Genomic DNA, 27,259 nt, shown 5'->3' with positions numbered 1-27,259 from the left:
AGGGAGGGGCCCACGAAACGTGTTTGAGGAAAGTAAAACTTTGCCTGTTTATTTTTGACCTCGTGAACCATCCAAGGGGTCCCGTCAGGTTCTCGGACAAGGTAAAACTCACGGTCTCCCCCGGATGGTTCAACGACGTTCACGACGAAGAAAATACTCTGAAATAGCCGTACGCGTTTCTAGTCGAACGATTCTCGACAATTTCTATCTTTTCATCGGGTAACTCTGTACCGGCGTAACTTTAAACATTTAAACGCCGAAAGGCTAAACGGCGAAGAAGAAAACAACATATCGTAGCCGAGGCAGCGGCAAACCGTTAACCGATCGCATCGTTACGACGCTGGAGGAGCTTTACAACTTCCTAGTGAGGTGCGGCGGGAGTGGAGTCGCTATCGTAGCGAATGAAACACGCGATGAAGATGTCATCGGGGTCACGGATAAAGGGCAACGGAAGTTTAAGCGACACTGTGTAGTCTCGACGGGGGTCTGCCGGTGACTCGTCTCTGGACCTTAAGCCGTCGTTGTCGACTCGGAGAAACGAACAACGGATAGAAACGGACAGAGAAGAAGACAGAGAAGCTAAAGCCCTGTTCGCTCGGCGCCAGGGGCCTATTAAAAATGATGCTTAAAGAACGAATTATGGAAATGAGCCGTTATACCAGCTCTGGGTTCCCATATTACCGACGACTTAGTCCGCTCGCGTTGAAATTACAGGTTGCGCTCGTCTCCCTCGTACTTCCCCCTCCTGTTCTAAGTCGGGAACAGGCCGAGTCCCTCGGGGAGGAATACATTACGTTGATTTTCGGAATTGAAGATTAAAACCTCCCGCCGCGGGGGCTTCTTCTCGATCTTCTTCCTGCCTCGGCGAGTGGAACCACCTATCTCGCGCGCTCTCTCTTCACGTGATCTAAACGATCTTTGCTCGTCTTGTCGGTTCTTGAATTCGATGCCCTCGGACTAGCAACTTCGTAACCCAGCCGCTGTTCGCGTCGTTCCCGTAACTTCCACGCATCCATCTTCTTCGCCTCTTCGTAATTGGGCTTATCGAACGAGATCGCGCGTCGCGCGCCCATCGCTCTTCGTATTCGTCGCGTGAAACACAGCGACGTTTTCGACGAGTCTCTCGTCGGTGTTCGTACGGCCGTAGAGAAACACGGTTCGGAATAACGGTCGCGAGCGGAGGATCGACGACGCGATTCGGTTCACGCGCGATATTTAACGCGGAATCGGTGTATCGCGCGTGAGAAAATCTAACGGTCGAGAGCGTTGTTCGCGGCTCGCCATTTCTCGCGGTTTTCTAATAATCCGAGATCTGGAAAGGTCAACGAGATTTTCGAGAAGCTCGAAGGGAGAGCGCGCTGACTCGATGGATGAGACGAACGCGTAAAGCGACAAGCTTTCGGGCCGAATGTTCTCGTTGTATTGGCTTCTTCAAGCAAAGTTGAACGCGTCCGATCGAACTCGACGTCGATTTATTTACGTTCGCGTCTAGACTGGAATTCGATCGAGGTTCAGCCGGCTGCCGTTCAGCCTGTTATCGCGTGCTCGATCATCTCGAGCCGACTACAAACATCCTTATAGAAAAATAAAGCGTTATCTCGCGATCGTCCCAGTAGCGGCGCGATACATAGCCGTTCGTTGCTGCGTTTAAAGAGGGCGATAAGATAGATGCAATCGCGATGTTGTTGTTTGTACGACTCCTCGTCGTCGGCTGTGAACTGGAAAGCGTCAACACAACGTGAAGCGAAACGTTGATAACGCGGATAAGAACCTGCCATCTTAGCCTAGTCATCGATGTTAACGAGCTTCCAAAGACAGGTGTTGCAAAATCGAAAGCAAACACAGTGTGTGTAACGCGAAACGTAGGAAAGCCAGGAGAAGAGGTAACTTGCGAAAGGAAGCGCAACGGGCGAGTGTCGCGATCGACGGCGCCGTGTTCCTTATAAAGCGGTCACGTGACCGCACAGGCTCGACGAATCAGCAGACGGTAGCGCCGTCGCCGGGAAGGGAACGGGAGGAACGCGAAGCGGGACCACGAAGAGGAGAAAGAAGAATAAGAAGAAGAGACAGCCGCGGAGGAGCGAAGGGCTGGGAATGGGAGGGGAGCGAAGGGGAAGAGGAAGGGGAGTGGGAGGGGAAGGGAAGAGAGGAAAAGAGAGAAGAAACGAAAGTTCGCTTCTTTCTCGGTAGCAAGGTTCGAGTCGGCAGAGAGGTAGAGGACCCCCGGCGTGCTCTCCTGCTGTGACCGGTAGCTATCCTCTGTCCCGTTCGTAATACCTATGGAGAAGTTGTGTGCGTGCATCGTGATCCAGAGACGTGTGCACACGTACACGATGCACGGTGGTTCGATGCGACTCGGTGTGCGCGATCGAGGACGCTCGTGACGCCTGGAAAAGGACCGGAGGCGCACGCCATACCGATATTAATATTCCATCCTGAAACGTGATAAATCACCAAAGGATACGTCGTTCATCCCCAGCGGCGTCCTCGTCGCCCATCTCGTGTTACCCCGCAAGGTCACCGCGGTTCGACTCTCCCGGCCGTGGTTCCGTGGATTCCGTGCGAGTGACGCGATCCTCGAGACGGGTTCAACCGAAGAACGATCGTTCGAGAGACGACAATTATTCTAATTGGTTCGGCTACCTGGCTGAGACGCCCGGCAACGCCTTCCTTCTTCTCGCGTTCGAGAAAAGCTAGGGAATAATCGGAACTGTTAGACCGTTGGAGGGTCCGTGCTCGGCATTCAGACGAAATCGTTCGACGATGGCTAGGGTTCCTCGAGTTCGCTTAATAAGTAGAGACGGATCCGGTGGTTGCACTCGAATTAGTCCAAACTCCGTTCCGTGAGACAAAGCTGATCGTCGATCGATCGTAAGCCGGCAGCCCGACGTTGGTCACTTCGCTGAGAGTTGTGGGAAAGAAACGGAAACGCTTCGGCTAGGAAGCACTCGTAGGCGAAATTTGCCGGGAATGAGATCGATCGAACGGGGATCGAAGTAGCGTGGAGAGTCATCGAAGGTAGTAACCGCGGGGGTTTCACGGAATACATCGGCGTTGGCCGTCGCGAAAGACGAGAGGCCACGACGGTCTTCCCTCGACGGCCGTGCTTCTCTCACGGCACTCGAGGCTCGCGTCGGTATCGGTTGCCGGCGCGGCAGCGAGAGAAAAAAAGAGCAGAACCACGATCGTTCCGACCCCCAACAGCGCGATCGAATAAAAATGTGCGCCGAGGACGTCTACGTTAGACGACGCGGTACCGCGATCGAACCACGGGAATTTCAACCCCTGCTGCGCCACCGACTGCGCGACCCTCTACCGTCCTCGCGAGCTTCGATACCCTGCACCCTCTCTGTTCACAGGGTATTTCTGTAGCGGCAGCCACACGCAAAGTGCCACGCGTTCTATATATGCGTTTCGTTGCTTTGGTGCGAGTTAAAACGCCGCAAACACACGGGTGCCGTGTAAATTCTTGCTTGGAGGTCCGTGAACCGCCGCGTCCTTCTCTTCTACCTTCGACCAAACTCCCAACAGACGACGACGGATCTTTAAACTAGCCGATGAATCGTGTTTCCTCCGTAATCCCCTTGTTGCTCGAGGAAAGCTATAATTCGTGCGCGAGGCCTTGGATACCGATCCGGTGCCCATGTCCATTAGTAAATAAAAGACAAGACCGCGTCGAGCTACCGAAAACGATTCTCTCGTTGGCGAGTCGGGGATCTCGGAAATTCCCTCTGGGCCTGTGGAAGATGTTTCGCCGGTGGAATACCGAAATCAAATCTAAATGAAAGATCGGAGAGGCTGACGGTGGGGGCAGAGGGTGGAGAAACCTCTTTCGGCGTTCCATGGACGCGTAAGCTGCGCGACAAGGAGGTACGCGGAGAGTAGAGAGAAAAAGGAAGAGAGAAGGAGAACGAAGGAGAGGTGGAAGGATCAAGGGAAAGGGCTATCTCCGGCGGATCTCAATCTAAAAACTCCGAACATATTTTCTCGAGTTTAGAGCCGGGTCCGGATCTCATTGGTCCCGCTGGAATCTCCGTCTTTGGCTGTCCGTCTTTCTCCTTCGACCTTTTCATCCTTTCCCTTCCTTTTCTCCGTCTCTTCTACCTGTTCGCCGCGTTCTTCGAGATCAAAGCGCGCCGACGCCGGCAGTTCGGTCCGTGGGGTGTCATGCGAGACGAGGGGTGGCAATCCATCCGGTGCAAGGGACGAGAGAAAGCTGTTGGTACCATATTCGTTAATATCCTTGCGTAGAGCCGCTGGGGGTATCTAAGGCCGGCAGCCGGTATCACGATTCCGCGCAACCATTCACGATGCCGAATCGTCGAAATCGCTTCTTGGAAATTTTCGTTTTCGCGCGTTTCACACGACACGATCCATCGATGGCGAACCACCTGCTATACGTTTTATGTACGGTTGTTCGTGGTTATCGACGATAAATTTATTCGTCCAACTTCGCGTATCCAGATATCCGAGATCTTAGATCTAGCGATAAACGCTTCTAAACAGATTGGTAACGCTGCTCTGCCAACATCGCGCGCGAACACACCGTATACGGTATCGTCGTCAATGCGGAATGGACGTCGCGACTCGTCAACTTGTATATCTGTACACGTCGATCGAATTGTCACGGAAAAATGAAAAGCGTCGTGCCGAAAATTTATAAGATACGATCGGATGAAAGTCGAGACACCAGGTATATACCGGACGTTGATCATCCTCGAGTTAAGATCGACAGACAATGGCAGCCCGCGCTCCTCGGGAAATCCTTAATTTTTTTCTTCCTTTTAACGTCTATCTTTCGTCTGGCATCTGCCGTGTCGCCATCAGGATGTCGCTCGCGCCACCACTCTTCGTCCCCTTATTACGTCCAACCCCCTAATGCCTTCTTGATCGTTTCTTAATCTCTCCACGAGCGTAGTTTCTTTCATCCGTGTGTACAATGTGTACGATATGGCTTCTTGCGACGTAACGCAAGTTGGACGGTGAACGATACGTGGAACGAAGCGAACGCGTGATTCCGAAGGGGGGAAAGAAGTAACTTTTTCGAATCGCTCGTATGCCGCAACTATCGGCGATATCACAGCGTGATAACGACGCGAAACAACATACTGCTTGTGCTATGTCAAAATTCGTATCTTGCCACGAGCAATATCGGAGAACCACCCGCGGTGTTCTTATCTAACAAGCAGCGAGATGTGCCACTTCTCACGTAGATAGCTTTTCTCCTCTTACGAAGATCGTGAGCGTCGGTTCTTCGACAATCTCGAGTACCCCGCTGGCATGATCGATCGTTCAGAAAAATCCGATACACGCAAGGTTAAAAAAATGCGAACAACACCGCGACGAAAAATGCATCGCCGTTCTTTTCTACGCTTATCTGGATTACCGTGTTATTTAGCGCGTAAATCGATCGAAATAGAATGTTTTCGTCGCGATACAGATAAGAAAGAAGAAAAGATGCTACAACGAAAGTTTGCCTTAAAAACCGGTTGAGAACCACTGCCGCTGATAGCAACAGGTGGATCTTGATCTTGACTCTGGCGCTTGTTTACCAACGCGCACGAGACCAATTCTGACCCGCGATTCCAGATTAGATTGCCGTTCGATTAGCATCCTGACGAAGAAACGTCCATCGTTTCGCATCGATAAATTACTCCGCGAAGGCCGGAGACCGTTCGATCCGAAATTGGCGAATAGGTACTTGCGCGCGAAAATCCAAAATTTTGCCTGTAACAAAGGAGACGCGGTAAAATTAATCGAAGGATCGTCCTCGAAGAACGCTATGAAGAGAGTTGGAAATTTTCTCATGGAGCGTAAAGTTCGTCCGCTTTCGAAGGGTCACAAATCTCGCCTAGTTTCCCTGGTTTTGTTCGCGAAAGATCGAACCGTGGGGAATGAGCGAACAGCGACGTTCGATTTTTCATTTCGCAGAGAATGGTCCATTTATCGTAACGTTCAGGGTCGGTTGGCGCGCATCTGCCGCGGAAACGTCGCTTTCCACTCGAAGATAGTTTCGTAAGCAATTCTTGTTTGCTCGTTCGAAAGCAAAAGCCAGATGATTCTCGTAATCGTAACCTTGACACACTATATAGTTTATCGATATTTCCATTGACATTCGTAAGATATTTTCGGTAACGTTGAGAATCGTCGTAGATACGATCCGAGTCGGTTAACTCTGTAATACCAGCGATACGCGATCGCTCGAACCCATGATCGAACCCACGATGATTATTGACGGCTCGTTGATCTTTTTAGTCGCACGCGAGGTTGTTTGCGCGCGATGATCGAACGCTAGAGGATCGGAATAAATTCAAGGTCGGCCCATCAACGGAAACGGGCTCGAATCGATCGTCTCGACCGATCCGAATGCACCCACGGACATATTCGGCTTTCGAGCAGCTGCCTCCTACTCGCGTCGAACGCGATTAGTTTCGTGTAATCTGTTCGATACCGCGAATCCGGCAGCGCTTGCGAGACAACTAACCGTCGCGATTGGTGGTCCGTGACGAGAACGCTTGCGTAACTAGAAATTTTTTCTTCGTTAAGATAGCTCGAGGCTCGACGTCAGACGTTTACTGCGACGCACCTCGCCGCTTCTTCCACTGAAACTTCGTAGAGGGGGCCCGGTTTTATTTGCCCGTCGCTATTCCGTGACAAATTCCTTCTTCTTCCTTGAAATCGTCGCGGTTCGAACGTACTCGACGAATTTTATCTCGCATGTTCTTTCGATAGGGCCGGCTACGCTCCGACGATCGGTTCACGATCCCTCCGTTCTAACTTTTATCGACGCGATTCTCCGTCCAAGAATCGGCTGGCCCCCGATTATCGTCGATCGAATCACGATCGTTAATATCGTTACGATACGATTATGGAGAACACGCGTCCGTGCATGGTGGCGACGAGACCTTGGTCCAACGAAGGATTTTGAAACGTAAGCGCGAGGGGGCCCACCCACGGTGCGACCACGTGCTACTTGCGATGCTGAAATTTTGACTTGTGGGAGGGAATTACTCGAGTCGAGGTCTATTGACTCAGCTTGCGAGCGCCCATTCGCGGTAACGCGTTAATGCGAGTCGCGATAACGTTGCGCAGGCTTCTCAGAGATACCTACGCAGAACTTTGTTCTCATCCACATGGCGGGGAAAGAGGTACATTGAATAGGATTCACGGGTGCGAATCCTAAACGATTATAGCACCTGTCGTTATCTTTTTCCTCGCTCGAGGCACAGAACCATCGATTTTCGTCGCAACGACTGGTTACAGATCGATTCAGAAGCTGCTACCGATGATTAAACGTGGCGTCGTTCGAATAATCCAGCTGACGTCCGAGTTTCGAGAATTCCGAGTTATTTCGAGATAGCTTGACGATCTACGATTCCTCGAAACATTAGCTGTCGTACGTTACTCGAAGACGCAACAAATTAGAAGATTTTGAGAGTAGCGATATATTCTTTAGTTTTTGGACACGTAAATATAGAAAATAAAAAAGAAAAGTTACTCGACGAATTGTTCGTATAAATCGTGTTTGTCGAAGCGCATTGGCTTTCGAGATAAACTACCGACAAACAATCATCGATCATCCTGTAAATTCCAAATGTTGGCAAAACTGGCGCCGTTTTCATCTTCCGTAACATAACGAGTTATCCAACGTTGCTTTCGAAGATATCGGTAAGTCCACACTGTTCCGTCCACTGACGCATTGCAGTTGGTTGTTATCAACGTCGGTGTATTAGTGCGCCCGGGCGGAGAGGCGTGGGACGTTATCGGCGACGATAGCGCGGCTATATATAAAGCGGCTGGTTCGTCGTTGACATTAGTTCCACGTTCGTTGCAGCCTTTTCGCAACAGACGGCTTCCTCTTGTTCTTCGACTGGCTTTCTTCTCCCTTCTCCGTCCTACGCTGCGCGTTCTCCGTCTATCGGTCTTTGGCTCTTAAGTTACTCGACGAGGATCATCGATACGCGTCTGCGCCAGTAGTCGACCACCGTGGTACGCGATTCATCGACGTCCCTGGGGGGTAACTCTGACCACCTGATCATCGACGCGTCACGCTGCCAACCGGAGCCGAGATCTTCGCTGCGAGATAAAGAGGGAAGTCGAGGCGGAGAGATCGAGCGACGAGATACGAGGAAAGAGAAACGAAAAGATGGAGGCGACGTTGTTCTAGCGTGGACAGGAGCCGATCTCTGGAGCGTTTGACGGACCAGCAGTAGGCATCAGAGGGGGCTGTTCCGTGCGCCACGGAAGCCTCAAGTCGATTCGATCGGGGCTGCAAATCGAATCGGTGGTATCGTTCGGCGAAAGCGACGGCCTCCACGAGGAAAGGGTGTTCGCGTTTGATGAGTCTGTCACGGGCCAGCCTAGTTATGTTCTCGATCGAGTACAGCAAACAATTCCTGAGCTACCGTATACTCAAGTCGAACCGGTTCAAGTACATCTGACGATACGGACTCGGACTAAGTGTGATAAAAGTGTGCGCGCTACGGCGAAAGTGTGTATGTGAGCGTACTGTGCCGTGCTCGACTTGTCGTTGGCGACGGTGTTCAGGAAAAGGAATCGAAAGCGCGACCAGGTTCGAAAGAGAGCCGACGAGGATACGGCAAGACCTGGAAAGTCTTGTTCGCGATTTTCATCGATGCGCCGATCGTTCTCTCTGTTCGTTACGAATTGAGGTAAACGAGACGTCACCTTCGAAACTCGTTGATAAGACGACATTTTCGGAGGCGTTTGAGGTCGCGATTCGAGGAAAGGACGATTCCGATCAACGGGTGGCACGAGTCGATCACAGCCAGATAGATATAGGCAGCCGATGAAACAAGATTACATTCCTAAAACTTACGTATTTCAAACGTGCTCCTTTCCATCCTGCAAATCCATTCCAAATTCTATCAAATTGTCCGTCAAAGTAAACGCGATAGTTTTTCAATTTTTCCGATCCTTTCTCACCATAATTCTCGTTGATCCAGGCAACGTACACGGCGATCCGGTATCAGGAAAATTTGCACGTTTTTCGATCGAATTGGCGAGTTCCTCGACATAACGAAATTAAAGGGAACAGATAAATACAAGAAAGAATAAACATGATCGTTTACGTTCCGGGTAGAATGCCAAGCCACGTTGGTCCGTACGGCTCTGTTCGCTATCCGGGCACGCTGCTAGGAGTGGTGCCGGGTTTTTACAGCCCGATTTCCGGTTACTCGACCAGCCCAAACCCCAGCTACTACGAGAGCCTCAGCCTGCAACAACAAGCACCGCTGGACCTTCCGGTTTGGCCACGAAGCATGCCGATCGAGGAAGAACTCGCAACTTCCCCGTCGGCTGTGATACCGGGTTTGGGAGTCTCGCCGGATGGGTTGGCAAACGGTGGACCACCTAGTCCAGCTCACAGCGACTCGGACGCCTCCAACTCCAGCTTGGAACTTGGCTCCATTCGACGTGGCGAAAATGCTCAACTAAAATGCAGGTAAATTATACGCCGCTATTTCGATTCTAAAATAGTTCTAAGCTAGAGTTTCGTTACAAATTTTCAGAGACAATTCGAGATGCTGTTCGTTCGAGTAGTAAAGATATTTTGCCAACGCCCAGTGTTACCGTACGCTTGTGCGGAACAGAATTTGCGAATACGCGATCGTTATCTAAATCGAACGCGGATATGTCAGACCCGACCGAGTCTGAAACGCCTGTTTATTTTCGGTCGTGCATCTCGTTATCAGAAAAATTGCTTAACGCGCAATTACGTTTTCTTTTCCCCGTCCTTCGTCCAAACGACTCGCTTCGGGCGACTCTTTGCTTCGTTTGCTTTCCGCTTCGTTCGCCTTTTTCACACGAGGAACGTTTTCAGTCGACGGTGGTCACCGACGATCAGTTTCTACGCGAAACGCGCGCAATTCACGCGCGACTCTCTTAAGTGACGCTAATTTATCCGTGGCGCGCGCGCGCGCGGTTACGTTCGCAGCACGCGTCCCATTCCGGTTCTAACCAGTTTCCCGTATCCGTCGCGATATCAAACGGCACTCTGCTCTTTTTCCACGTCTTTCCTTCTCTTTCTTTGCTCTCCCCTTGCCGCTAGATTCGACCGAGACTCCAAAGTCGTCTGTCTAGCAGCCAGGTTCTTCGATCGAAATTCGCGCGAATCGATCGAGGGAAACACCTTATCAAGTTTCACAGACTCGAACAAGAATCCAGCAAGCGCGAGAGCCACAAGTTGGAAAGAGAAAAAAGACAAAGTATAAAAATAAGTAAAGCAATTATAGCGTGGGGGATAGCAAGATATAGAAGCGGTTAACGAATCTAAGTGATTACCATATTAGAAAAAAATGTCAAATTTCGATAACCCTGAAATAACGATACGCGATTACACGGTAAGATGGCATTCGCGGGCTCGATTCGCGTTCTGCTTCGTTGAGAAGATTTCGGTTGGCGAAACGGTGCGATCGTTTATCGCGTCAACAACTCGTTACGTGTTCGCGCTTTGCATGTGGTAGCCTCGTGCACTCGGGAATGCCTGCTTTGTTATCACCGTGGCAATCGTGGACGATGTTGTCGTCGCATCGTTGTAATTGCGATGCTCGTACGCGTCACACGCCGAATCTTTCGCTTTCCTTGAAATTCGATAAACGCTGAATTTTCCGTGAAATCGCAGGATCGCGAACGTGAGTCTGATAAAAGCGAGAAAATTCTACCGACGATTACGCGAGTACGTAAGAGCGGTTCCGAGGGATTGGTTGCCATCGCCTTGATCCGCAACCTTTTACGCGATCATATCGTTCACGGATGCGACGTCGTTCGCTGCGATGGTATCAAAGCCCATGTGTCCAGATAAACTGGTGTCAAGCGACGCCAATTGCACAACGGACGGAATTGGTATCAATTGATCGGTTGAACGGATGTTCTTGACGCAAATCGCGCGTCGATATTTCAACCGAACGCCCGCGTCGCGTCGTTTCAATCCCGCTATTTACGTTTATGTACGTCGGCTCTGGTTCACGCGATAGCATGCTACTGGCGGCGCAACCTTGAAAACCAAGGAAGAACTCGAGTCGATCTCGAAGCGAACGAGACTTTTCGAAGGTTTTACGAGCGTTTCTCTCGAGTTCGAGGCGTAGGGATAGCGACGCGCGAATCGATCGAACGATCAAGATGCACGGGGCGACCCTTCTCGCGCGTGTTGGTTATATTTAGAAACTCCCGGTATATGAGCGACAGGGAGAATAAGTAATATAAATAGATCGATTGACGGGAAGAATACAACGTTCGAGATATTGGCCTTAAACGATAATTATCTTATGAACGGTACGATTGATAGGAACGATTCAGCGATCAAAGATCAATAGCCCTAAACGTTTCGCGACTATTCCCGTGCGATCGCTTGATACGTAGTTACTTACGTTCCCGATACTGACGGACGACACAGCGAGTCGAATTAAAATTGTACTGGCGAGACCAAAGGCTAACGCGTCTTGCTCCAATTCGCAGATGGCAAAATTGTGGTCGTTGGTTCACATCCTTGGAACAGCTGGCAGGACACGTTGCGCGACTTCATGCTGCGCCGGGGCCACGTGGTCTTTTTTACTGTGGCTGGGAAGGGTGTGCCAGAGGTGAACGTGGATTTAACGCCAGGTAAAACCTTCTTCTTATTTTTCTAGAATTTAAAACCGATCGAGTTTCGAGTTTTACCTCGCTACTTTTTTCGTTATCCAGGTACAAGATGCTGGTCCACGTTCGAACGCACACGAACGAGAAACCGCATCACTGTTTCCAATGCGACAAAAGCTTCAGCAGAGCGGAAAACCTGAAGATTCACGCTCGTTCTCATACCGGTGAACGCCCTTACGTCTGCCCCGTCGAAGGCTGCAACAAAGCTTACTCCAACTCCTCGGACAGGTTCAAGCACACCAGAACTCACGCCGTGGACAAGCCTTACTGCTGCAAGGTACCTGGCTGTCCCAAGAGGTACACCGATCCTTCCTCCCTGCGTAAACACGTGAAAACCTACAGACATTACGTGAATAATAACGACAAGGTGCAAGAGAAGAGTTTCGAGGAAAACAATTCACAGGAGAAGGCGAGATTCGATACCGTAACGCCGGAGAAGCAGAGCAGCAGTACCCATTCCGAGTCGTCCGACAAGAAAGACAGCAGCATCGAGAGCAGCATATCAGGGTCTAGTCCAAAGGCCAGCAATAGCTTCGAGGAGCAAAGGAATTTCGTCGAGTGGAATAACATGTACAACCTGCAAGATCAGCGCAAGGAACAGGAGCACATCACGCCGAGGAAGGCCTACGAACAAGAAGTGAAGATCTATCCGAGAATTTACGACGAGAGTTACATAATACCGGACAGAATTCAGGTGAATCCCATGTACGTATCCAACAACCCGATCATCAAGGAGAGCCCACCTCAATCGGTTCGGTCGGTCTCGCCTCAGACCAGTCCGCACCATGTCCCCGACACGTTGCCTCATATCGGAATGCAGTCGACGCCCATCAAAATCGAGGAATCCATCGAATGCCCCAATAAGGTCAGCACGGTCGATTACAGGAACATCGAGTCGATTATCAACAGCACGCCCTGCAAAAAGGAGAACGTCGTTATTTGCGATCCAGTGAGACATTCTGTGATAAAACGAGCGGAAGACCTGAAAATGGAGGTCGAGCAAATACCGACCAAGGAGGATATGTGCAAAGACACCACCGATTGCTGTTGTCGTCACAAATGTTGCGTGCACAGTAACGACAATATCTTGGAGAAAACGAAGATCCTGTCGGATTTGATCCTCAAGACGCAGAATCCTCTGTTCAGACACCTGTTGGGCACGGTGGATCTGCAATACGGATTGCAGAATATGTGGGGCAACATCGTGGACACGAACAATACCTGCGGACAAGACCTTCGAGTTAAGAACGAGAATGTGGTAGAGATGGAGCAGGATCTTCCATTGGATTTGACAATCAATAAATAAGGAGAATTTTTCACGTCGTATCGAAGTTAGCGTTGCAACGAGTAAAATTAGAACGCTCAGAACTTTGTAGGTATATTTTTCTCGCAACGAATCGATGAATTTTTTAAATTCTGGAGAAGCGGATGTCTTAAACTATCGACCGTGGCCAGAGTTCGAACATCTTCAAGGCCGTCCTGGAATCGAGTGCCTCGAGTCTCCGTACTCTTTAGCGAGTCTATTTTTATAATTTAAAAATATTCTTAGGTCCTAACGTCTTATTCGATATTTTTATAAATCCAGGGCGACTTTGAACATTCTTGAATTTGAATTTCTACTCGGGCCATGGTTTTTACTTCCGTCATTTTACATCAAATTAGTTTTTCGAGATTAGCGAGGCTGCATAAAACGTTTGAGGATTATTATTTTTGCCTAGTTTATTCGATTCGATGATAACTAAAAACTATAAAAGTCGATTAATAGTAGAGGGAGATAACGGTTGATAAAATGTATCGGTTTGAAGGAAGGTTGGTGTTGGCGAAAAGAAAGTTGTCCGTTTTCGTCAGACTGTGAAGCCAAATATATTGTAATACGTTAATGTCTGTCGAACGATGAAGTTAGTCGAAGCAGAAATAGTTTGATATCGAATGAGGTTTGCTCAATCTTAATTCGTTAATAACTCCTTTAGCAACGTAATTAGAAGAGTCTCAGATTTAGATTTACGGGTAGTTCGAACGATCGTCTAGAACGAAATCATCGTCGATACCTGTATATACACACGTTAAACCAAAACCTAACAAACAAAATAGAGTAAAGTACAGTAAATAAGAACATGCGAGGTACGTGTTTCATAAAACTCCCAAGTAACATTACGGTCAAACGACCGCTGTATCATAATGTGTCCGAAAGAAGTGATCCGATATGTAATGTTCAACATCTATGTATAATATGTATATAAAGTTGTATTATGTATAAGGTATTCAAGATGTTAGACGTATGAAGGAAAGTACTGCAATGAGAAAAGCGTGTTTAACGACATTAAACTATTCAATAAAAACATTATTTATGTAAAAAATGTTTATTTTTTTCTTAGCACATAACAAGTTTCATCTTACCCTCGATGTCGGAAGTATTGTATAACCGCATTTTTGATAACATCGACGAAAGAATATGAGTCGCGGTCATATTCCGCGACTATAAAAAATTTCTCTCTTTTTAAATATCGCCAAAACAGGTTGGTTCGATATTGACATCAGTCATTTAATACATGGGAAATTATCATAATAGATAAATGTTACCTTCGAGCAAAATAAAGTTTAACATCGTAAAGACACGTGTTTAACACACAATAAAAAAAATCAATAGTTGCAGTTAGGAAGTAGATTCAGGATGAATATGGCACCAATTTTACGGAGGTGCAGTATCTTTGTTGTTAGCCGGATTTACAATCTTATTATCGGCAATAATAATGACCATATCTCTTTGAGTATGTTGACAAAATACGCAAGAAAATTGCGTTGCTATATGTCATTCTCACGATATATTATGACTCATTAAGAGTTCAGACATGCCGTCCTTAATGATTTTCAAACTTTCTAGATCGGAGTTTATCGTTGCTATAAGTTGTGCCATGCCCTGTTGCTCCATTGTTAGGTACTAATAAAAAAAAAAAAAGCACCGATTACGTATGTATTCTTCAATAACCTTTTCGTAAACATTTTCTTTACGTACCGCTTTTATGTCATCCTGTGCTATAGGGTCCATCGCATACCTTTCCTGATTTTGTGTGTCTATATGATTTCTCATTCTCAATTGGGAAAGCATTTCACTAATTCTACCTTTGAACTGAGTTGGAGCGCTAACTTGGGAATGCATAGATTCGAACCTACGTGTTAGAACTTCTTCCTCCGGTTGCAGAGACAACCCAACTTTACGTGTAATTTCTTGACGTACCAGTACCTGAAGAAATATTTAAATATATAAATTGAATGTATGCCGTTTAAAATAATTACCAGGAAATACATTTACATACCTGCAACACCCTGTGTTGTAGTTCTAACAGAGTCCTCCGATGTTCCTTTAATCTAGCTTGTATCGCCGTATGTTGTCTTTGTAATCTTTGTATTTCATCAGCCGCCATGTCTAGGAAATTTCTGTGCCTTGTTGTTTCTTCTTCTTGACACTTTAACCTGTGTTTAACTTGTTGGAAGCCGATCATCGGCACAGGTATATAAAGTTCTGGATTGGGATTGTCCAGTTGAGCCTGTTTCCATAATCGTGGATCGATCGAACAAGGCGGATTGTCTAAGTATTCCTTAAGCTGCGCAGGATCTAATTTTACTAAAGGTAACATATCTTCTACACCATTTTGCACTAATTGTTGTTTCTGCATTGGTTGCGATAAATACGCAACTAACTCGCTGGCAGGAATTTTTCTTGGAGCTCCGGTAATTCCTTTTTCAGTGATAAAAATGGTCACCTGACTTTTGTCTTCTCCAGTTGCTTTAATATTGTCTATTGTAAGCGATAAATTAGGTTTATTTCCCAAAATATTATTCATAAAACCGATCAATTGTGCTTCGCCCTCTTTAACATCCTTTTTCTTTTTATTGAAACAAAGTACGACCAGACCGTCGTTGTTATCAGCATCGGGCATCCGACTGTACCCGATAGCTTTGAATCTACATAGTGGATTTTCTTGATTAAGCTCTATAGGTGGAGCATTCATATAATAATAAGCTTTTCCAGTTCCCCATAAAGCTTGTATGAGGTTCCATCTCGCAATAATATTGTCACGTTCATCGTTATATAACTGGCAATTAAATACGGCATTGTATAACGCTTCGGATATGGTATTAACAGGCTGTTGCTGCTGTTGTTGTTGCTGAAACTGTTGTTGAGTCTGTGCTAATCCAGATCCAAACCCCGTAAAACCTGTACCTGCATAGATAATTTAATCTGAGTAAAAGATACATTGATAAATAAAGGAATGGTGCAGTTACCACCAACCTGTACCAAAACCACCAAAGCCAGTGGTTGTAGTTGTTGCCGTTGGTTTTGTGCCGAAAGCACCAAAACCCGTAGATGTACCAAAAGTGGGGGCTGTGCTTGTAGTACCAAATCCTCCAAAAAGGGAAGGCGCAGAGGTGGTTGTCGTAGTTCCAAATCCACTGAAACCACCAAAGCCTAAAGAGGATGTTGTAGTGGTTCCAAATGTACCGAATCCAGTGGTAGAGGCTGGTGTGCTACCAAAAGTAGAAGTGGTGCCGAATGCAGTGCCCGATGAAGCAGGCGTACCAAATACCGGAGTAGTTCCAAAACTAGTAGCAGAAGCAGCAAAAGTAGGTGCCGAGGCAAAACCACCTGTTGCTGTGTTGCCAAAACCAGTTGCAGCTGGTGTACCAAAAGTGGTACCACTTCCAAATCCTCCCGTTGCTGGAGTTGTAGAGGAACCGAAGAGACTCGGTGCTGAGGTAGCTGGCGTACTAAATCCAAAGGATGGCGTTCCAAACCCTGCTGAAGTGTTTGGTTTCAAATGTAAAATATTTAATAACGATACAGCATACAACTATATAAGCAATATATATAGAAACGAAACGTTCGAGATACATAAATACGCCGGTTATGAACAATATATATATATATTATGAAGTTATACAATTTTCTTACTGAAAAGTTGACTTTTGTTTTTACTGATTTGAAACTGCTTCAAGTAGAAAAATTAGTATATGACAGAAATGTCTTGCACAAGATCGCAATAATAATTTGCGCTGTATTCGTTCGTAAAGTTTAACTACACGCGTTCAAACAAATCGAAAAAATCATATAATTCGTGTTCACATGATAAAAATTTATTAAAAGATCCTGAATTATAGATAATTGTATAGCAAAAAACAATATGTCGTATATGAATGAGCAAAATCAGGTAAGGCTGTTAATAAAGCAAAAGTATAATGAAAATCTAATTCAACTAATGAAATTAAATAGGGAAGCAAATATGGACAACTTGCCAAAAAATTATTAAAGATAGCTTCAATATCTGGTAGGAAAGTTGCACTTCGTCATGTTGGTGAACCTATCGATTATTCTACTGAACTGTTGCACGAATTTGGTACTACAGATATAACAATTGGAGTATGTTTTAGAAATTTTTTATACATATTATTACATTCTATATTATATCATAAATTATAACATGTTTCATTGCAATTTGCAAAGGATGTTACAGCAGATGTTATGATAACAACAATGGGTAAAATTCCAAATGAAATGTTTTATTTAGAGGATACGGTTGCTACAGTAGTTCCACAAAGAATACAGGAAACATCTACATTTGCAAAAGCTGTTATGGCAACGCAAGAATATTATCGACCAACAGAGTCCTCCAGCCATTCGCCAGTTTTAATTGCTTTACTAACCGCTCTTTTTATAATATTGTTATTATGCTGTATTACAGCATGCATCGTAACTAAGTCGAAGAGAAGAAATAATTTCTTTGGGAAGGGAAACATGGAATGCGAACCAGGATGTACAGGACTGAATCAGCCTCTGCTAGGAAAACTTTCAACCACTACAAATAAAACCAGCATTAGCTCTTTGAGAAATTAAAACTGATTTTGACACTAACTTGCATAAAACTTGCAATAACTTTTTATCGAATAAAACACGGTCTTGAGGAATTATTAACGTGCAATGTAGAAATGTAATACAAGCTGATTATATTATGAGTAGGCATTGCGATGAAACAGCACATTGAAAAGTGAAATGTTCTTCGAACTGATATTCCAAGAATATCTACAAAGACAAGTTTTGGAAAAGTTACAAGATATATGATAGATTTCGGACCAATGGAAAATACAAAATGGTAACTTTGCTGAAAATACGTTTGGAAAGGTCACATGTAACCATAGAACGAGCGAAATGTGACTTAACCTATAAACTAGACAACTTACCCGGTTTTACTGGTGTCGCCGTAGTGGAAGCCGTTGCACCAAAGCTAAACGCAGGAGCGGGTGTCGAAGTTGTTCCTCCGAATCCCGTACCAAATGACATTTCTCAAATTAAACTAAATTTGACGTATTACGAAAACAGTATTTACCGCGCGCGCCTTATAATTTTGTATAAGCGACAATGTAACGAATATGGCGGCTGACATGCGCCGCGAATACGAATTTCCGTTTTGGTGCAGACACGATGTCACGTGATCACGCTAAATGCTGATTATTCAAATCACAATACGCGGCAAAATCATGCCCTTAAATTGTAACTAAGTTTATTTGATTTTTTAATACAATTGTATTTCATTTGTACTACATATTTTTCATAATCGCCATATGGATCTATGATGTATTAAATATACGTATTTCTTTAGAGAATCATACGTGTCGTCCTTTAATATCTCTCAAACAAAGTTCGTTTGGTTTCCTGCAAACTTTTTAAAGTTCACGATAGTAAAATTACGATGCATTCACGCGAATTAAGTACTTGCGATTTTAAATTCGAAAGCACATTGTTTCGATTATGCAACTGTAACACAGCAAAGATCCGTGAACGATTAATGGATTCGAGAGCGAACGCTTTTCCCATAAGCGCAGGGTAATCAATAACAGATACAATATGAATTTTTAACGAATTTTATAATTTAAAAACTTAAAAATAAATATATCTCCATATTCTAACGTATATATATATGATACTTTCTTTAACAGTTTGATAAGACTAGTATATGTATATCGTATAATAATATAGTAATCAAGCGCAATTCGCGCAACAGTCAATCGAAGAAATATAGTAAAAAATACGCGGATGAGCGCGATAATGATTATTACTAGAAACAATTTAACAGAAATTCGTAAAATCTGTCATGTATACGTGGAATGGTGAAATTGAAACGCAAGTACGAAAAAGTTGTGCTTCGTGGCTTGTTCAATCTACGTTATACATACACGTAAGTCGTCTTGTGTACCGATAAAATTTGAATTGCAGTCAAATCACATTATTTTCCCATTGATAACGTGAAATAGTTTCTGAACTCAAGATTTTCAAATATTTCAACGTTCGTGTTTGTAAAATTTGAAACTTTGACATTCCGTTAAAAGAATCCTCAGACTGTATCCTGTTGGATACAATATCTCAAGTTTCGATTAAATCGTAACGTTAACTGAATTGCACATTTATAAATTCAAGGGGCATTTCCAAGCCGCCTCTCTGAGGAAATCTCATTCCAATGAAATAATCTCTTCTATAGACGAGATATGCGTGGCGAAATAACTCATCGGCGATGCAATGATTGAATTGAATTTTTATCGCTACAAACACGATTTCCGGTTTGTTTCCGATCACAAAATAAGAACATGCAGTTCCCTTGGAATTATGCATGTGTAGATTTAACGCTAGTTTTAGAAGAGAAAGAGAAATAGAGCGTTTTGTCGTGGCTTTTAGCCCTTTCGTACGTTCGTATGCTCGTATTGCTTTTGTCATCCTAATCGACGGGGTTCTTGTGTTCAGCCAACCTGGTCCGTTTCTAAAAAGAAGAATTCAAAAACGATAATCCTTCAGATATCATGCGGGGTAAACGTAGAAAGTTTCTTTGCCCATTCATAAATAATTGATATTTTATCGGACTCGAGCATCCGAGCACCTTTACATTTAGATCAGTCATCAGAGGGTGCAATCTGAAAGATTAAGCGTTAACTGGCCATAAAGCACGTCGATCCACCTCATCAAGACTCCCAAATTATTTATGAATGGCGCAATGTTTCAAGCGTTTAAATCTCGTTAGCACGTTCACTGTTTTACGTGTGTACCTTGTTGCCCGCGATCGAACACCAATTTCGCGTACCGTGCAACGTTCCGTACAATTTGGGAGCAGACTTCATGAGGTTCGCATCGATTCGCTGTCTCGAAAACGACCAGGTTATCGTCTAACGAGATTTAACTGCAATTGTTGCAAATCATGCGTGGACTATGTAAAAAGATTTAGGCCTGCGGCAAACGAAACGTTCGCGATGCTTCTCACGTTTCGACTAAACGGATCGCGATTCAAATTATACAATATCCAATAATTTAAGCGATCTTTTGTACCTCGCGTGGAACGTATAATATTCGCGAATAAACGAAAACGTTCCTTTCTTTCATGTTTCTCTATTCGTTTCTTGGACCCGTATAAACGTGCGCGAAGAAATTCGGATCGTCCTACATTGTCGCGTTTTGCACCAATACGATGCATGATAATAATGCACGGACAATTGCGTATTTTGCATAAAGTATTCGAAAGTTAACAGGAAATATTTTACGAAGTGTTTGGTCCGTGTTACGTAATCAATCGATTTATGCGACCAATGCGATTAGTGTAAATTTATCTAATCGTGATTTAATTAAGAATTGATTCGTTTGATAAAACTTCTCAGTACAAATATCTGTATAATAATAAAATCTCGATAATAGGTAACGAAAAAGATCGTTGTAAACGAGAACGGCGCGATAGTCGTAGGCCAACTTGCGATCTATTATACCTAACAATATGTCGCGCGTATGGATTTGTTTTACACAGAGAGCTACTAATCGTACTACGCATACGCACACCTATTACTTTGTTTGTTATATACATACATCCAACATTTATACGTTTAGACACCGAGTACACGACACAGAGTGCGCCGCCTCGGCAGGAGGCAGCGCATCCTACGAACTACGAACTTAGAAACAAAGCTGTCTCGAGCTAACGAGTCGCCCGTTTGCATTTCAGAACTTTGGTGCGTCGTTTCCCTTTCGAAGTTTCGCTAAAAATTGCAACGAGTGTCATTCGGTGTGCGATAGTATGTAATAGTACTTTGCAAAAAAGAGATAAAGAAGGAGAAAATACGTCGCGTGATTCGATAGCCTCTAAAAAGAACTTAAAAGTAAACGTCGTCGTAAGAAGAGAACAACATATGTACTTTTATCCATTTAGGTCCCAGTTTCTTAAATTCGTTACGATCCAGCCAGAAAGGGCAGAAATTTAACGCACGGCGAATCTACAAGTACGATCCTGAAAACTCAAAGTCAGAAGCAGAAGCTCGAGATGATTGAGTATAAACAGAAATACCCCCACCGATTGCGCTATCCGAAGTCCCCTCGCCGGTTACAAAATCGGCGACTATCAACGAATCCTTCGGAACGTTTCCGCTGCCACCTTTCAGCGTGTCTCGCTCGGCCAACGTCTGTTTTAGAAGTTTGATCTTTTCTTCCTTCTGCAAAAGAATCGCCCGTTCTTCGTAACAGCCAACTCTAATCTCGAAGCCGAACAGTGAAAAGTTTCCTTACCGCGGCGATCAGTTTCTGAAGCTCGTCGTTCTCGCTAAGGAGCTTCTGATACCTTTCCTCGTCTTCCTTCGACATGCCCACGTCCGGATTGTACTTAGATTCGGCCTTGTCTTTCGGATGCCTGATCACTTCGATCACTTTAGGCACAAAGATCAGCGCCATGCTTAAGAAACAGCAGAAAATAATGGCGAGTGCAACGAAAGCGAAATTAGCGTCTTGCTGGCTGGCAATCACCATCGTCACCGGCGCTGTGATCAAACAGAGAACAACCACGTTGTATATCGACATCCCGACGTATCTAGAATCATTGATCTGTTTAACTTTGATGCTCCTCGTTTCGTACGCCAAAAACAGCCCGAATACCAGAATTATTCCTTTGTAGCTGTAAACCAAACCTGAAAGATGGACGTAGACGATAATCTTTGCTCGGTGATCAAAGATAAGTTTCACGTTGACGAGCTTACCAAGCCAAATATTATTGTGTATGCTCTCGCAATGCTCCAACTCGGGTCTGATCATTGCGTCGTCATCGCCAGACGAAGACGACTCCAACGGAAAGGTTTCCATCTTTCTTTGCAAAGGATCGAATACTTGCCAGGAGACTAACAACACTATATCCACCGCTAACAGTCCGCTTACCATCGTATACAGCTTCCACGGTTGAACTTTCTTCTGTATGGACGAAACTTTTTGTTTAGCCATGAACAACTAGAAAGAATCGAGAATACGTTAAAGTCGAGGGTCATACGAGCAGGATCTGCAAACCATGCACGGGGCGGGCACACTGCGTGACTAGAAACATTAATTAGATCGTTAATCGGTTAATCGATCGCACGTGATTACCGTGGGTGATTACTCTCTAAAACGATTTCAAGCAATCGAGCGCGTTGATTCCAGTTGTTTCCAGTACTTACTTTCGCTTGATCGGCTTTCGTTTTTGTCGTGAGTCTGTGGACCCGCCACACTTTGCTGAACATCGCGCCGAACGCCAGAGTAAATCCCGTAGATAACATCCAGGATCTAGCCTGGCAGATAGCTGGATATTCCCACGGTGCAACGAATCTACCATCGATTCCCAACAGAAACACCGACACCAGACACGCTATCACTCCAACAAGCATTATTGTATTGCACACAGGATGTGACGACATTATAACCCTAGAAAGGGGGATACCAGTGTTCTCAAATATTTAGAGAAGAAAGAAACAAATATGGAACGAGCAGATGTACCTTCTGTGCCTGTTCCATATATTAAAAATTATTAATGCCAGCGCTATTACGATTCCCACCGATGATATAGTTCCCATGCAAATAAACAAAGGCAACGAGACTGTCCTTAGAACGGTCCTTACGATGGTCCTATCCTGAGGTACTTTGCCACCGATCCACCTTTCCATATTCCTCCAAGTCAGATTGTCGCTTTGCGTATCGTAATATCCCAACTTAACGTACTTTCCATCGACCACTTGCTCGATTTGGGTCAATGCGATTCTGTCACCTTGCGAACTAAATGCAACGTATCCCTATAGCACATACAGGATCGATTAAAGATCGGCCTCTTATTAAAGATAAAGCCTTCGTTTTATTTCTAGTTCTAGCCGAGTCACGTACAGATACCCCTAGAAACTGAGTGGAGTTGATCGCCGAGTAAATTTCGTCTGCTATCTCCTTGTTGGTGTAGGTGAAGTTCTTTAGACTCTTTCCTTGCTTACTCAGCTTCTCCATTGTTTTATTGAAAGCTGTAGTTCAAATACGAAGAATACAAAACCGTGGTAAAAATTCAACTCTTCCATGACCGGCACTTTTACGTAGCAATGCGAATTCATACCTAACGCCACCGACCAAACCGCGTCGTAAGCGAGGGGCGCTTCTTGATAACCTTCGGGGTAGTGATTGTTATCGATGTCGAAGCTGCTTTCCTTCAGCACTTTGTTTAATCTCTGCCTAAAATCCTCGGAAGTCATCCCGCTGATTGTCGTGTCGTTATTTTGATTCCACATGAGAGCCTCGGTCGTCAAGTGTCCTTCAGCCGCGCGCCTCATTTGTTCTATCGTGCACGTGATTCCCTCCGTTTCCAAGTTCTTCTCGAACCAATTATCCTCGTACCAACCGATGAAGAACCACACGTAACTTTTGCCGTAAAGATTCTGATGATACAATTCGCAGAGAACTCTTCTCGCGGCCACCACGTAAAACAAACCGACGATGATTCTGGCATCTTGGCGACGCAGATTTCTCACCGCGTCCGACGGGTCCGACAGGAAGCTCTGACGCGTAACTATTTCTATTCCTGCTTCCTTGCAACGTGCCTCTAAATCTTCTACGGTCTATAAGCATAGGGGAAAACAGAACGATAAATTACCATGTTTGAAAGTTTGGATGGATTTGTGCGACAGTGAGATGTTACAGATATGAACACTTCTTCGGCTTGCTGCAAGATTGCCACTCGAGACCAGCCAAATTTTTGCAACAGTTTAATTCTCGTGGGATTGTGCACCGTGGCTGACGGGTGTGTCCTGAAAAGCGTCGGGAACCGATTTCGATCCGACAACGCAGGAGATGACGCACCGTAACACAACTAAACATGACACAAGTCGGTTTTCTTTTCGTATTTGTTTATTTAAATAACAAATTTTATCGACACTCACCACTACCAGGTTCCACATTTTCGCTGCTTCAGCGACGGTCGTACATACCGTACTACATCCGGCTAACAACATTAATTTGTGTGGTTTATAGTATAATAAATTGTACATCACCGAGGCACCGAGTCCTGGCTCGCACTGAAACGATGATATAATCAATTAACGAACTTCCTCCATCCTGATTTCCCTACGGTGCTTTTCAAACTTCTCGACAAACATTTTCTATACCTCGCTATCGTTCGAGTGAAGCTTCAGTATGAATCCAGGTAACAAATTTTTTTCACGGTTAACATCGTCTAGAGCCAGGTTCACCGCTGGCATGCAAGCCTGTTGAACCAAGTATACTGGTTAACTATTTATTTATTATTTATTAGAATATTTACAATCAATTCTCGTTGAGAATTTTCGGTAATTTCATTTGGCGTGATACAATGACACGATTTATAATAGTTTATATCGTTGGTTCTAGTAGGACTACTGGTTAACTGACGCAACTTTTATATATTTCAGAAAGAATAAAAATGAATACTCGCCTGGCCACCCTGCCATCCACCCTTTCCTCGTATGGGAAAAATGCCACCGATATGCAACACATTGTCGGCGTCGTCGGGAGGTAACGAACCCCCGATCGCTCCCGTCAACGTTAAAAATATAACAAGCCCTATCATCACGTCGTTTGCCAAATTTTGTCATTTATTCGATTGAGCAAGCTTAAACCCTCTATACTTTCTGTTTGCCCTACGACACACCCCAACAGCACGATGCCGAGTATCGTAATTTCTTTACGTGAAACACAGCCATCGTCGTTGATCGCTGATCGTTTTCGAACGAGAATCACTAATCCGTGGAACGATGATTTTACCACCGTTCGGGATTTTGCGAACTGTGAACGATGCACTCGAGGGAATGTTCCGATATTCTCGGTGTCCCAAACGCAACGCGACGTACGCGGCATTAAAATCGTGTGTTCGCGTTCTCCATCGCGTTCGCCCGGTCTCGACGCTCCTCCCTGCGCGATACGCCGTGAAATTTCGCGTGCGAATGAATTTACCGAAGACGGAGAGTTCGCGTGAGCTTTCTATTGATTTCATCCCGGCTTTCAAGGATCGTAGTGGGGATAGGGTGGCTCTGTGCTCTAGGTTTCTTCTAGAAGATCAATATATAAACGATTAGACCTTACGGTTCACTCGTGACCGAAGGTCGCGTTGAAAATCGAATTTTGAGATTTTCCCTGCTTTTAAAAAGACGAACGATCGTCCGTGACCGAGATGATTACGAGAGATTTCGAATTGATGTGCACTCGCGACCATTTTGGTTCGGTCGGTAAAATCGCATCAGGAGATGGCGTTGTTATGATCTCGTTATGAGGCATCCCAAACAGTTCGTGTTGTCGCACGTGTGGAGTTCGTTGTCGTAAATAAAGTGCTGTTAATTTTTATTTGAAATAATGGCAGCACAGCGGGCATTGCCGCAAAGCAAGGAGGCTTTGTTGAAGTCTTATACAACGAGGTTAAAAGAGGATGTGAAATCGATGTTGGAGAATTTCGAAGGTATGCTTTATATAACCTCACTTTTTGCGCGGTACATAATAATAAGAGAATCGATGGTTTTTTAATGAAAAAACAGTGTTACGTTATGCATGTATAACAACCTATTGTTTGATAGATATTTTTGTTGAACTTAAACCGTTGATTTTATTCAATATACTAATGATATTTAAAACCTAACCTCTAATTATTCGCGAACGTTTAGTTAATTTGATCGTTATTTTACAGAGATTGTAAAGCTAGCGAAAGGAGAAGGCGATTCCCAGTTATCTCGGATGACACAATGCGAACAAGATACGTATGAAATGCAGGTCAGGGCGGCGAATATCGTTCGCGCGGGAGAATCCCTAATGAAGCTGGTTTCCGATATAAAACAATATTTGATACTCAACGATTTTCCATCTGTGAACGAAGCCATAGCACAAAATAGTAAATTATTTAGGACAAAACAAGCAGAATGCGATCAAAAGTTAGCAAACTTGCGAGACGACATGGCAGCCGATTTATACGATTTGGAAGAGGAATATTACACGTCGATATACAAATAACACAAACTTCGGTTAGGTTTTTCAAGGATGTACAGTTGTGTGCCTGTCTGGACCACGAATTTACTGAAATGTGATTTATTTGTTCAATAAACTGTATATATTTATTTAAATAAATAAGAATAGTTTTGATAGTACATTCTTAATTCTTAATTGGGAGCCTGACGAGACACGCGAAAAAGATAGGCTTGACGATATAATAATTCGGGCATACTTGTTTCATTTTATTACTTGAATACCTTAATAACACACAGACGATACATCACACAATACTTCTAACTGGTAAGTATACTCAATAAGGTAATTGTGGATTCAAGCTTCGGATAATGATAACGATAATAAGAATAATGAGAGTAATCATAATCATAAGAAGAACAATAAGAATAATCTTAGGATAATACTATTTCCTTTTTTTTAATCCTTTACTTGAACGACGATGCCTCTCCATACTGTACAGCAATAATTTACAGAAATAATACGGAGTTCCCTCGACCGGAGCAGCGAGATTACCGACGTCGATTCGCAATCAATCGACCGATTGGGTTAAACGCAAAAACGCGTGCTATTAGAATTTGGAATGTTTCGTCCATCGTAATCTCGTTCACTCCGATACGTAGTACATACTGTGGAAATACAAACTGAGCGGTCGACACGGTTCTGGTTCCTTAAAATATTCGGAAGCAATTATTATATGTCGTTATTAGAGAAAGTAAGAAAAATATCACAGTGTAAAATGCAACGCTGTGACACAGACCCATCAAGCATCGATCAAACGATAACGTGAAATCAAATGAAAATAGTACGAGAATACTAGCGTCTACTAAATACAGTGACGAAAACTGGAACACAGTTGTTGTTTCGGTGTATAAATGCATCGTTATCGGTAATTATTATCATCGTATCGCACGTTTACCCTTGAATCAGTCCGCGATCACGCGATTAAATCTTAGTAGAAAGTTAACCATACTGCCGCAATCATACTTCGAACATTTACGCGATTCAACATAACATTTTTAATTTCTCGACGTTCGTGTAACCACTTCAAACATAATACGGACAACGAAAAAGAAAAACAGAAAAGCACACGTAATAAGTCGATCTCAAAGCAATTTAATTGTTCCGTGTACAAACTTTGCGAAACTTTGAGATCGATAATAATTTAATATGTACAAAATTTGATTCGCTTAAAATTAACGCTCGTATTCATTAACAAATCGATATTTTCCCCCGTATCTTTCTTATTGATTATTAATTTTTTTCTTTTCTTCTTTTTTTCTTTCT

At 44.5% G+C, this 27,259-nt stretch overlaps 5 protein-coding genes across 13 annotated transcripts; 3 read left to right on the top strand and 2 right to left on the bottom strand.

Moving 5' to 3' along the window:
• The first annotated feature begins 7,734 nt into the window (after window positions 1-7,734).
• LOC126916781 (zinc finger protein ZIC 1-like) lies at window positions 7,735-14,012 on the top strand. The gene is made up of 3 exons (XM_050722934.1): window positions 7,735-9,463; window positions 11,476-11,619; window positions 11,701-14,012. Exons 1-3 carry the CDS (start codon window positions 9,081-9,083, stop codon window positions 12,959-12,961), a joined length of 1,788 nt encoding a protein of 595 aa, XP_050578891.1. The 5' UTR covers window positions 7,735-9,080; the 3' UTR covers window positions 12,962-14,012.
• A 330-nt stretch (window positions 14,013-14,342) lies between these two features.
• On the bottom strand, window positions 14,343-18,108 carry LOC126916780 (nuclear pore complex protein Nup54). 2 transcript variants are annotated; one of them, XM_050722932.1, is made up of 5 exons: window positions 17,890-18,108; window positions 15,947-16,453; window positions 14,970-15,877; window positions 14,669-14,896; window positions 14,343-14,593 (listed from the first exon to the last, which is right to left on the bottom strand). In XM_050722932.1, exons 1-5 carry the CDS (start codon window positions 17,987-17,989, stop codon window positions 14,471-14,473), a joined length of 1,866 nt encoding a protein of 621 aa, XP_050578889.1. In that variant the 5' UTR covers window positions 17,990-18,108; the 3' UTR covers window positions 14,343-14,470. The 2 variants fall into 2 exon arrangements, with proteins under 2 accessions (XP_050578889.1, XP_050578890.1); XM_050722933.1 differs by having other exon boundaries at window positions 15,947-16,450.
• LOC126916792 (uncharacterized) lies at window positions 16,609-17,558 on the top strand. Its single transcript, XM_050722958.1, has 3 exons — window positions 16,609-16,862; window positions 16,925-17,071; window positions 17,156-17,558. Exons 1-3 carry the CDS (start codon window positions 16,836-16,838, stop codon window positions 17,543-17,545), a joined length of 564 nt encoding a protein of 187 aa, XP_050578915.1. The 5' UTR covers window positions 16,609-16,835; the 3' UTR covers window positions 17,546-17,558.
• An 84-nt stretch (window positions 18,109-18,192) lies between the features above and the next one.
• On the bottom strand, window positions 18,193-24,910 carry LOC126916774 (gamma-aminobutyric acid type B receptor subunit 1). 8 transcript variants are annotated; one of them, XR_007710730.1, is made up of 13 exons: window positions 24,420-24,909; window positions 24,115-24,213; window positions 23,890-24,024; window positions 23,649-23,819; window positions 23,070-23,568; window positions 22,853-22,980; window positions 22,472-22,764; window positions 22,156-22,399; window positions 21,706-21,949; window positions 21,242-21,636; window positions 21,030-21,168; window positions 20,875-20,966; window positions 18,193-19,460 (listed from the first exon to the last, which is right to left on the bottom strand). XR_007710730.1 is itself a non-coding variant. In XM_050722921.1 (13 exons), exons 1-12 carry the CDS (start codon window positions 24,552-24,554, stop codon window positions 20,909-20,911), a joined length of 2,526 nt encoding a protein of 841 aa, XP_050578878.1. In that variant the 5' UTR covers window positions 24,555-24,909; the 3' UTR covers window positions 18,193-19,460; window positions 20,875-20,908. The 8 variants fall into 8 exon arrangements, 6 of the variants coding, with proteins under 6 accessions (XP_050578878.1, XP_050578881.1, XP_050578880.1 ...); XM_050722921.1 differs by having other exon boundaries at window positions 20,875-20,952; XR_007710729.1 differs by having other exon boundaries at window positions 20,875-21,168.
• Window positions 24,911-25,203: 293 nt separating this feature from the next.
• LOC126916794 (mediator of RNA polymerase II transcription subunit 22) lies at window positions 25,204-26,115 on the top strand. The gene is made up of 2 exons (XM_050722961.1): window positions 25,204-25,436; window positions 25,662-26,115. The coding sequence occupies exons 1-2, from the start codon at window positions 25,334-25,336 to the stop codon at window positions 25,979-25,981; spliced, it is 423 nt and encodes a 140-aa protein (XP_050578918.1). The 5' UTR covers window positions 25,204-25,333; the 3' UTR covers window positions 25,982-26,115.
• Window positions 26,116-27,259: the final 1,144 nt, after the last annotated feature.

This window comes from Bombus affinis, chromosome 5 (assembly GCF_024516045.1).
Source record: "Bombus affinis isolate iyBomAffi1 chromosome 5, iyBomAffi1.2, whole genome shotgun sequence".
In the NCBI taxonomy this organism is placed as follows: Eukaryota; Metazoa; Arthropoda; class Insecta; order Hymenoptera; family Apidae; genus Bombus; species Bombus affinis.
This window is presented reverse-complemented; position numbering and strand designations above follow the sequence as displayed.

Coding starts and splice junctions, on each gene's coding strand:
- LOC126916781 (XM_050722934.1), top strand. CDS start 9,081: ATGATCGTTTACGTTCCGGGTAGAATGCCAAGCCACGTTGGTCCGTAC. Junction 9,464..11,475: donor AATGCTCAACTAAAATGCAG/GTAAATTATACG, acceptor TCCAATTCGCAG/ATGGCAAAATTGTGGTCGTT. Junction 11,620..11,700: donor GAACGTGGATTTAACGCCAG/GTAAAACCTTCT, acceptor TTCGTTATCCAG/GTACAAGATGCTGGTCCACG.
- LOC126916792 (XM_050722958.1), top strand. CDS start 16,836: ATGTCGTATATGAATGAGCAAAATCAG. Junction 16,863..16,924: donor ATATGAATGAGCAAAATCAG/GTAAGGCTGTTA, acceptor GAAATTAAATAG/GGAAGCAAATATGGACAACT. Junction 17,072..17,155: donor CTACAGATATAACAATTGGA/GTATGTTTTAGA, acceptor CAATTTGCAAAG/GATGTTACAGCAGATGTTAT.
- LOC126916780 (XM_050722932.1), bottom strand. CDS start 17,989: ATGTCATTTGGTACGGGATTCGGAGGAACAACTTCGACACCCGCTCCT. Junction 16,454..17,889: donor GGCGACACCAGTAAAACCGG/GTAAGTTGTCTA, acceptor CAAACACTTCAG/CAGGGTTTGGAACGCCATCC. Junction 14,594..14,668: donor CACAGGATGACATAAAAGCG/GTACGTAAAGAA, acceptor TTTTTTTATTAG/TACCTAACAATGGAGCAACA.
- LOC126916774 (XM_050722919.1), bottom strand. CDS start 24,554: ATGATAGGGCTTGTTATATTTTTAACGTTGACGGGAGCGATCGGGGGT. Junction 23,820..23,889: donor AAATGTGGAACCTGGTAGTG/GTGAGTGTCGAT, acceptor TGTCATGTTTAG/TTGTGTTACGGTGCGTCATC. Junction 21,169..21,241: donor TTCAGAAACTGATCGCCGCG/GTAAGGAAACTT, acceptor ATTCTTTTGCAG/AAGGAAGAAAAGATCAAACT.
- LOC126916794 (XM_050722961.1), top strand. CDS start 25,334: ATGGCAGCACAGCGGGCATTGCCGCAAAGCAAGGAGGCTTTGTTGAAG. Junction 25,437..25,661: donor GATGTTGGAGAATTTCGAAG/GTATGCTTTATA, acceptor GTTATTTTACAG/AGATTGTAAAGCTAGCGAAA.